The following is a 10357-nucleotide window of genomic DNA, read 5'->3' on the forward strand; positions in this document are numbered from 1 at the left end:
TCACGCCTTTTAACTCACACAGTTACACACATACACAAATATAGTTGTGCCTGTAAAGTTACCTTTAAATGTCTGTAAGGTGATGTTAAATTATATTATTTGGCCATATGCTATTGATTTCCGACCATACTCAAGTTTGTAGTGCGCGGTCTTATACAAAGTGACATGAGACCACATATCATGGAAATCCATTCAGCAGAACATCCAACAGCTTCTTTTGTCTATATTAACTGCATTCAAGGAATATAGTTCGGTGGTTTCCCCATTTCTCCAAGAAACCGTACCAGATGACAGAAAAACGGAGATATCTTTGTTTATCTGTCAATACTGCTTCCTGAAGACAGCAAGAGATAAAAAATAAGTCTGTTTGCATACCTATTTAATATAAATAAAGTTAAGTATTACAAGATAGTTCAATCAGGCGATGGTTACATTATGATGCATCTTGAGATAGTAAAGCTGAGCTTGTGATTCTAACTCTTGCAACGAGCGAACGACCGGCGCCATTTGACTTACGTGGTCCTAGAAAAAGAAAAATATTTCAAGCACTCGCTTCACTAATCTATACATTTAAAAGTGAAAATATGTCATTCTAGAACTTTTAGAATTAAGACAAGTAGAACAACTTTTACATTCAAAATTCTTTGTTTCATGATCATGGTCGTATGTCACATTTAATTCATGACAGACATTTGTATCTCGCCATCTCTGATTTCATATCTTCAGATGCTTTAGGGTCTTAGAAAGAGATAGAGGTATACATGTACGTTTTGTCACATACACAGTCATATTTATTGTAGAAAAAAATTCTAAATTAAATGTGACAGTCTAAACTAACAATCAAATATATGGAACACTAACACATCATATTAGCATTATAAATGCGAAAGTAATTTTCTCTTTACAGTTAAACCACGGAACCTGATATGAAATTATGCACACATATGGTGTGAAAACTAGTATTAACAGTTCTAACCTGGTATCCAGAGCCGATTTGCTTCCTCTTCTCACCATAGACGACCTTCCCGTCGAATTCGTTGCTCGGCACCTTCATGTCGCTTTCTATTTGTTGGATAGTGACGTTCAGGTGGTCTTCGATATCTGCCAAGTACTGGAAAAGATAAAGAATTTCTTTAAACAAATCCAATTTCAGAAATTGACATCCAGATTGTTTCGATGATGTTTAGCCGCTAAGTATTTTTTATCCATTATGACGCCGTGCCGCTGCAGTCTCCTTTACGCCGCTCTTCACAGCCCGGGAGCCCTATACAAGCGCACGGGCGCCCTGGCCCTTCGCCTTTGGACTACTGCAGCGTTCACAAAGTTAGGTAGCTCGCATCCTCTAGCGGCTACTTGCTGGATATTGCGCCTATAGATAAACCCACTCCCTCTTAATTATTGTTTAACTAGTAAAGGTTGTAGTTATTCTATGGATCTTTGTTTTGGCAGTGGCGCCCAACGTGGGTCCACTGTGAAGAAATTGATTGTGGTAGATGGTGGAGGGTGGTAGGACCATGGGAAGTCGACACATTTGTTTAAAAACAAATATTTTGTTTGTTAGCTAATAGAAAAACTCGATGAATTCAAACCTACATTTTTAAAGCTCTTGCGTGATTATTGAGTGACTTAGGATACACGGATTAGGCTGTGCGTTGTTTGCTGTCAACAAACAAGACACAGCCTAATCCGCTGGAGAAAGCGATTTGATTTGGCATGTAGGTTCCATATGTAGACTAGGGATGCACTAAGAGAGGATATCTTGAAATTCCCACGGGAAAGATAATTAATCATTTCACGCGGGAGGAGTCGCATGCGTCCTTTAGTTATTTATAAAGAAGTTGAAGAAGCGAATGAAATTATTACTTGTGGCTCGTTGTACCACATGCAGCAGCCTTTGGGCCGATCGTCGATGAGGTTCGTGTTCCAACAATTGCGGCCGCGGGACGAACACCACTCGCCGTGGTACCACACCTACAATAAGGTTAGTTAAGGTTATTATAAAGAGGAAATAATCATATATGTTTTTGTATTTTTTTCACACAAAGTACACGTTTTCATACAAATTCGCTGTGTCCCGTTTATAAGTTTGCAAATTTCGCCATCGAAGAATTATTTTATAAAAAATTATAATGATATTAATGCAAGACAAAAATTTTACAAATAATACAAATCGTCTTACCTTCTCCGGCACTGAAGATACGAGCGAGATGGCAAGCCCCATACGTTCGGCGCGACCGACACGGCCGATTCTATGCACGTAGTTAGACTTCTCATCGGGAAGAGTGATGTTGATCACTAAAAAACAAAAGTAAATTGTATTTAAAAGGAGAGCAATAATGAGATGTGAGTAGTTAAATAATATAAATCAATTTACAAAATCAACTTAATTGTAGTTTATCTTATACAAAGCAAATACGAAATTTAACAAAATACAAGACTTTTCCGGTGCGTCAGTTGCTCTACACATAGTGCACATTTTATTGCATTTACTGGTATCGATCGAGGTATGGCCAACAACCGCAAATGCGCCGATCGTTTTTTTTGTTTAATCTGTGACAGCATTCCATCGTAAATCATACGGTGAGTACCTACAACAATGATAGTTTACTTACTGAAAGGTAGTCCCGAAATGTCAATTCCTCTAGCGGCGACATCGGTACAAATGAGGAAGTTGACCTGGCTCTGCTTGAACTTCTCCAAGTTCGCCTTTCGCTCCTGTGGCTTGCGGTCCCCGTGCAGGCAGACGCACGGGAACTCGTTGCCGTACGACTTCATGTAGCGTTCCAAGTTATCGCAGTCGAGTTTTGTGCGACAGAAGATGATCGCCCTGTATGGAGAGAGGAAAATATTTACATTTATTTTCTTAACTTTTATGGAATCAATAATGGAAATGGTTTTAAAATATCTGAGGTGAAATATGAATTGTATCTGCTTGTTTATATAAGAAAAATCAAGTACACATGTAAAAGATTTTTTCTAAAGAAAAATATTTTTTTCTTATTTTTGTTTTTACTTTTTTTTACACCTCATCCACTCAAGATGTGTTCAAATGCCTTTAAGATTTGAAGACTCCCTTTAATTTTGACTGACCCTGACAAAATGGAAAGAGAAATATTGGAATAAGGACCCCAGACCCAGAGAACACAAACGTCTCGGAACACGCAAGAATGAGAGCAATGTAACTGACCTGTCCATTTTGTGTTCCCTGATGGCTCGCAGACAGTATTCTCCTTTGAGTATCTTCACGGCTTCTGACAGTGTTTCCGGCGTGGTGTTGCCACTACGGATATTGTCTTTGGCGTGCACGCTGTCTGTTTGCACATGCCTGGGAAAATGTTATTAGATATTAATTTTACCGCAACGCATCAACTGTCGTCAATTAACCTCTATTTCCATGTCCGGCTTTCTAGAAATCTTAATGAATTATAAAAATAAAGTCTTAGCAATTTATTTCTAAACACACTTTATTTTAATATTTTTATTTATTTCTTTATTTCGTCGCTTACATGTTGGCATAAAGATGATACAATATTTGCAGTTTGAACATGTATCCAATTGGGGTGTGGCAACAGTCAATATAATATAATTGAATTTTTAACAATTAAAATTCAAGAAAGTTTCAAAATCAAAAAGTTATTTTTGTTTCTAGGTTAGGTTATTTCCGTGACCATTTTATTTTTATAACCTGCTCTAAACATTATCCTACCTGCGCAGAGTCTCCCAACTCCTGTCCTTCTGCGGGTCCACCATGACCACGACGTGGTGCACCGTATCGGGGACCGCGTCTTCGCCCTTCAGATCCACCCACGTCGGGAAGTGCATCAGTTTCTCCTGTTATAAAACGCATTTCAACCATAACAGAAGATTTCTCACCAACTTTGAAAAGTATTTCTCAGCAACTTTAACAAGTATTTCTTAGATACTTTTACAACCTTTTTTTCAGCAACTATAACAAGGTTTTCTCAACCACTTTCCCAAGTATTTATCAGCTACTTTTACAATCTTTTTCAGCAACTATAACAAGGTTTTCTCAACCACATTCCCAAGTATTTCTCAGCAACTTTTACAATCTTTTTTCAGCAACTATAACAAGGTTTTCTCAACCACTTTCCCAAGTATTTATCAGCTACTTTTACAATCTTTTTCAGCAACTATAACAAGGTTTTCTCAACCACATTCCCAAGTATTTCTCAGCAACTTTTACAATCTTTTTTCAGCAAGTATAAAAAGGTTTTCTCAACTACTTTACCAAGTATTTCTCAGCAACTTTTTTATGCCTTGGTATTCTGCAGCGTTTATCACGAAAATTGATGAGGCTCTTTCATCTCTTTTTATCTCCGGGATTATCACAGCACTCCCAGCCAAAGAACCGCCGATTGCGTTGTGCGTGCCTCACTAAGAATGGCTATTACTTACCGCCATCTTCTTGACCTCGAACGCGTGCAATGTGGCTGAACAAACCACCATCTGCAGCCGGCGGCCATCAGACGTGATCTTCGGTATCTGCCGGTGGAGTCTCTCGATCAGCTCCCCGTAACCTGCCTTGAGAAGACCGTCCGCTTCATCCAGAACGAAGAAACGGCAGTGGGTGAGGGCCAGGTAACCTGTGAATTAGAAGTTTGTTGGATATGTCGTTTTACCTATAAAAATATCGATTTGTTTGACAGTCTATTTCAGATATTCTGATCCGATCTGATGCATATTAAAAAATAAAAAATAAAATCTTAACTGTTATTATTACTTGATTGCTTAGCATCCACTTATCCAAAGTAATCCAATTTTAAGTAAATTATTGTCTTCAATCCTGTTGAAATCTTGTGTATATATCATAGTCTGGAGAAGGATAAAGTACCTTTTATCGCGGAAAAACTAGTTCCCGTAGGATTTGCGAAAAACCTCTATTCTTTTAATAAGATTTAAATGGCACTTATTTCGCAAAGTTTAAGGTAAAAGCTCTTATTCATATAAAAGAAAAAAATTTCAAATATGTTAAATTGTTCCATACAGCATGGTCATTAAGTTGACTGAAAGTTACCTCCTTGAATGAGATCCTCAAGTCGGCCTGGAGTGCCCACAACTATGTCGATACCAGCATTGAGTTGATTGATCTGATCCTTGACGTTGACTCCTCCGACAACAAGCAGTTCCCGAACTTTCGGGTTCTCTAAATACTTCTTGAATTTTGTGATTTGGTTGCAAGTTTGTTCAGCTAACTCGCGGGAGGGCTGGAAAGTAAGACTTCAATGAACAACCCAATGTTTTGCTATAATAAATTTACAAATGACACTGCACACACTCTGCTTATTAATGAGTCTGATTATAATTATCGTTATTTGGAATCTCCATATCATTGTACAGCATTTTAATTCAATATCAAACGGATATCTAAATACTAATCCCACAAGGACATCCAGCTCAACATGTCCTGTAGACATAATAAAAAAATATCCTTACCTCAATGATAATAGCCTGTGGGGCATTGTTGACAGGTTTACTTTCAGCTATTGCGCCGGCTGCCACTACATTGTTTTTCACAAACTCTTTTGGTGCTTGCTTCAATGCTATATATTCCCCTGATGGTGGGTACTGTATAATAAACAATTGTTAATAACCTGGTTAATCATTATTATATATAAAAAAAAAAATGCAATATTCAATCATAATTTTAATTGAATTATTAACCAATGAAGATCTGAAATCTTAGAACTGACTAAGTGTCCCTTAGATATCCACAAATAAAAGGATAAAACGTGTTTAAGTTAATTTTAAACCACATTGTAAATATCAGGTGTCTGAAATGGGCATACAATTACAATAGTAATGATATTTTCATTACAAAATCATAATAATTTATCTATATAGTGTTTTTGATTTGAATCATAAGGCGTTAGTTAGGATTTTTAAAAGGAGGACTTTTAAAACATAAATACTAAAGAGTCAATGCAAAAATAAGTAAACAGGATATGGTTTACCTTGAAAGGCATTGCTCCAAAGTTGAAGCTCATTTCAGCATTCTTCAGCACAACAGCCGGGAAGTAGCAGTCGGCCCTTCTTGACTGATCCAATTTGAATGCCACACCAAGATCTTCTCCATTTTTTGTGTATCTTATTTCACCATTGTTCAAATTCAGGAGGCAACCTGTTTATTGTAAATATATATTTAAAACTGGACACCAATCTATTTTCTACCAAGCTTAAATTGTTTACCATTTAAGCTTTGTTCTTTCTTACAGCTTGTAAATAATATTAATAGATTTCTATAATAAAAGGGTTATTTGCATTTGGTACACTGGTAAGTCTTAGAGGGCAGAGCCGGAAAATTCTTTGTGTTACAGACTTCTTGGTAATAAATACTACTAGAATCAGGGAAAAGAATCAATATCCTTGACTTAGGAAAAGCTTTGAATTCAAAACTTAAATGATATGTTATGATGAAAAAAGTGTATAATTCGAAGTTAAACACAAAATATTAGACAAAATCAACAAAAAAATCACCTGGACATATCATGAAAATCAATCAATGTTACAAATATTTTTAGGATATAATATAAACTGAACTGCCCAGTCAGAGGCCTTTTTCTTACCAATAACATCATTCATTCCGAAAGCACTCCCATAATCATCAAACTGCTTGGCGTTTGACTTCTTTCCTGTGCCACCAAAACCAAATCCCAGTCTATCAGTGCCCAGATCTAGTCTTGCCTGAAACAAATATTTTATTAAATAATTTGGTAGATTATGTGCCATTGTACTCATAGCAGAACACAAATTACAACTTACAGCTTGTGTGGACCATCCCACACGACATAGCCCCTCATCGGTGACTGTTGCCTCATAATAATAGGCTCCTTTTGTATGAACTCCTTTAGTGGCGCGGCAACCATGCCAGCCCTGGGCGTCACGGGACTGGCAGCGCAAACCATCCGGCGTAACAGCCAACGCATCAGTTCGATCAAAAAATGACATGGTCCACTCTGAAGAAGTTGTCTGTAAAACTTTACTTGTTTTCCCTTCTTGTATATCCTTCAATGTTTCCCAAACTATTTGTAATATTGGCAGACAGAAAGCACCAGTCTTTCCACTGCCTGTCTCAGCAGCCATAAGTACATCTCCTCCACCAAGGATAAGAGGAATAGCTTCAGCTTGGACGTCCGTAGGAAGGGTCCAGTCCATCTCCTCGATAGCTTTTCCTAGTTCCGGCAAAACGCCGAATTCTTCAAATGCAGTCATTGTAATTACAATTACACTCAGTAAATCAACTTGAGGTGAAATAGATTTTCATACAGCGGCGACGGCCGAGCGAATCGAATAGACATATTTACATGACACTGACATAATGATATTACACTGACAGTGACTGATATTTGTATTATGCATGACTGTTTTTATATTTGCCTTTTCGTACTCTTAGCAAAAGAAAAAATCAACACATAACCTACAAAAATTATAAATTGGTATATAACATTTAATATTTGCACATAATGAAATATGGATCAAATACTTCAAGGAAGTGAATCTAAAACCCCTAAAAACTTATCATATATTGGAAAAACATTAATTTATGTTACTGGTGGTTTAGCCGCAGGTGTCAGTATTGTTTGTATCCCATTCGTATCTCCCGCTTTGAGGAAAATTTGTTTACCATATGTTCCTGCTACAACTGAACAAATAGCCGGAGTTAGTAAAGCTCTAGCAGGCCGCAGTGGCAGACTATTAGACGTTGGCTCCGGAGATGGTAGGATCGTGTTTACAGCTGCTAAACTTGGATTCAAAGCTGAGGGTGTTGAACTTAATCCATGGTTAGTTTATTACTCTAGAGTAGCAGCTTTATTTACTCCTCAATGCCGTGACACTAGGTTTTATAGGAAAAACTTATGGAATTTTGATTTAAAGCCATATGAGAATATAGTGATATTTGGTGTTGAACAGATGATGAGAGACTTTGAGAAGAAACTCCTCAATGAGACTAACAGTGGTACAGTGGTTGTCGCATGTAGGTTTCCTCTTCCTAATATGATACCAATCGAAACAATAGGTCATGGGGTAGATACTGTATGGAAATATGTTGTAAAAAGATAAAAATATTTAAATTTATAGAAATAATTTATCTTAGTAAATAGTAGTTATGTACACTTTGTTTTATTCAAAACCGTCCACTTCTCTTTCTGCCTGTGTATTTCGTGTCAGGTTTAGTGTCTTTTCCTTGCTTTCTCCTTCTTTCTTTTTTCTCTAGAAGCCAAGCTCTAGTATTTTTGAGAGGTTTACCACGAGCATTCTTACTGGCTTCTCTTCTTGCATATTTCACTTGAAGACTGTTATCTGATTCTTCAGTACCTGAAATAATCATATACAAGCTATAAAATCTATAGAAAAGAAATTAAGCGAAAATACAAAAAAAAATTTCAACATAATTCTGTTATGCAATGGGCTACAAAACTGAATTTCAATTCAATCACCAAGCCAAAGCTATATGTGGCTTCAAGTCTACTGGCCCTGCCTGTCCCTTAGGGGGAAAAGGTTTTATGTGTGCATATTTATAACAAAACAAGGTGTAGTACCTAAAGCTTGAGGCAATGGACCAGCACCACCTGTCATAAGTACCAAGTAGAATTTCTTTGCTTTGGCAGAGTTTGGGTAGTCTATTACTACACCTCCATAGAAACCAGCCTTCATTGCTTGCCCTGTTAGCAGTTCTATCTGATTTTCATTTTCAGGGTAGAACTGGAAGACTGCTCTGGCTGATCTTGACTGCAAATATAAGTTTATTATAATATCACTTAAACAAACAAATTCAAGATTAGTATTTTTATCTTTGCTAAATCTATTCACAACATGCATAGTAGCACTCCTGCAATCTTAGGAAACATAATGTGTGTTATTTTGTCAAATTTTTCTATAATCACACAACATAAAAAACTTAAAAGAAAAAAAAGTGGTGAAAAATTTGGTAACCAATAACTTACCAATGCAGCATATAATGTGCTAAAAAATACATGCAGTCTTTTGACAGGTTTATGTGATTTCTTGTCAGCATTGAACAGCCACTGGAGGGCAGAGACCGAGACAGCACCATCAAAACAGCCAGCTCTGAATGGCACTCCCTGTCCAATGTCGGCCAGGACCAGGTCACCTTCTGTTTCACGTTCCACAGCAACATCTAAAGATAATTTTTGTTAATAGTCTTCATTCACATGTAAATTTAAACACTGAGTAAAGGTATCCTGGCTTAAAAATTTTGTACAATAATTTTTAGTTGATACTATAATCCAGGGATGAAAACTCCAATATACCTTCTTGAATAAAAAAGAGAACTAAAAAATATCACCTAAAGTTCTTATTATCGTCCTATCCAGATTTTGACATTCCATTATTGGTTTTTTCTATGATGCAAATAGTGAAATAATTACCTAGCATAGCAGGAGAAATATCCATTCCAAACCACATGTGTCCATTTTCTTCAAGCACTGCTCCTGATAAGCCAGACCCACAGCCAATATCTAAGAGGAGGCAAGGAGTATCCTCAGGTAACAACAACAGTTCTAAGCATCTTTCAGTCATCTGTGCTTGAATATCAATGATCCTTGAGCTGTAATAAAAATTAGTATGTACCAGGTCCAAATCAATTAGTAAAAGTTAAACAAAAATAAAACCAACTAGGTATTACCTACACAAAAAGTAATTGTAACGATGTATTTACACTTGTTAGTTTTACTTACTTCTGGGTATATTTTCTTGCTTCATCTTCATTGTAGAACTGAAAAATATATTTTATTAGTTTCATTATTCAGTTATTTTATATATCAGTATTGATAAAAAGTATATGTAAACATTTTTACCACTTCGGGCGGTGCTTGATGTTCTGGCCTTTTTGACATTGTATTTTTATTATAAATTTCTTTTTGCTGCAAGGAATATGAGTTCACTATATAATTTCTAAGATTGGAAAGAGAACATTTTTATGCGAGAGAAAGATCTCATAGAAAGAACAAGCAAAGATAACATAACCTAGCCTCCAAGTTGGAAAACGAAAACAATGCGATTGTGCCACCCATGTGACCACATGAAGTTTTTTGTGACATTGACAGTGCTTTCAAAAGTCAGCTGATTTTGACAATGACAATGTAGCCAACATTAAAAGATTTCAGCGTTAAAATTGGCGCTTTTTATTCAGCATACGTCAGCACGTACGCAGCGACCAAAATTCGTAACGCTCTTATTCTGACGCTAAACTGATCGATGATGATGATAGTTTGACTCAAGTTATTGAACAACATTTCTTGGCTCGGCGAAATTGACCATAATCTTCTTGACCGTCTCTTTTTTTTTTGGACCGATCTAGCGCCTTTAATTCGGAGAT

At 36.6% G+C, this 10357-nt stretch overlaps 3 protein-coding genes across 4 annotated transcripts; 1 reads left to right on the forward strand and 2 right to left on the reverse strand.

Annotated features, from left to right (window-relative positions):
• Positions 1-362: 362 nt before the first annotated feature.
• Positions 363-7316, reverse strand: LOC106134194 (ATP-dependent RNA helicase Ddx1). Its single transcript, XM_013334181.2, has 13 exons — positions 6781-7316; positions 6585-6702; positions 5973-6139; positions 5455-5586; positions 5036-5225; positions 4417-4604; positions 3707-3831; positions 3188-3325; positions 2613-2827; positions 2180-2295; positions 1864-1971; positions 977-1111; positions 363-522 (listed from the first exon to the last, which is right to left on the reverse strand). Exons 1-13 carry the CDS (start codon positions 7228-7230, stop codon positions 418-420), a joined length of 2187 nt encoding a protein of 728 aa, XP_013189635.2. The 5' UTR covers positions 7231-7316; the 3' UTR covers positions 363-417.
• Positions 7317-7417: 101 nt separating this feature from the next.
• On the forward strand, positions 7418-8079 carry LOC106134196 (ATP synthase subunit C lysine N-methyltransferase). The gene has a single exon (XM_013334184.2). It carries the CDS (start codon positions 7489-7491, stop codon positions 8077-8079), a length of 591 nt encoding a protein of 196 aa, XP_013189638.2. The 5' UTR covers positions 7418-7488.
• Positions 8080-8084: 5 nt separating this feature from the next.
• On the reverse strand, positions 8085-10066 carry LOC106134195 (probable 18S rRNA (guanine-N(7))-methyltransferase). 2 transcript variants are annotated; one of them, XM_013334182.2, is made up of 6 exons: positions 9837-10066; positions 9717-9754; positions 9408-9586; positions 8964-9157; positions 8559-8748; positions 8085-8334 (listed from the first exon to the last, which is right to left on the reverse strand). In XM_013334182.2, exons 1-6 carry the CDS (start codon positions 9873-9875, stop codon positions 8144-8146), a joined length of 831 nt encoding a protein of 276 aa, XP_013189636.1. In that variant the 5' UTR covers positions 9876-10066; the 3' UTR covers positions 8085-8143. The 2 variants fall into 2 exon arrangements, with proteins under 2 accessions (XP_013189636.1, XP_013189637.1); XM_013334183.2 differs by lacking the exon at positions 9837-10066 and having other exon boundaries at positions 9669-9754.
• Positions 10067-10357: the final 291 nt, after the last annotated feature.

The sequence above is a fragment of the Amyelois transitella genome, chromosome 22, assembly GCF_032362555.1.
Source record: "Amyelois transitella isolate CPQ chromosome 22, ilAmyTran1.1, whole genome shotgun sequence".
Classification (NCBI taxonomy): Eukaryota; Metazoa; Arthropoda; class Insecta; order Lepidoptera; family Pyralidae; genus Amyelois; species Amyelois transitella.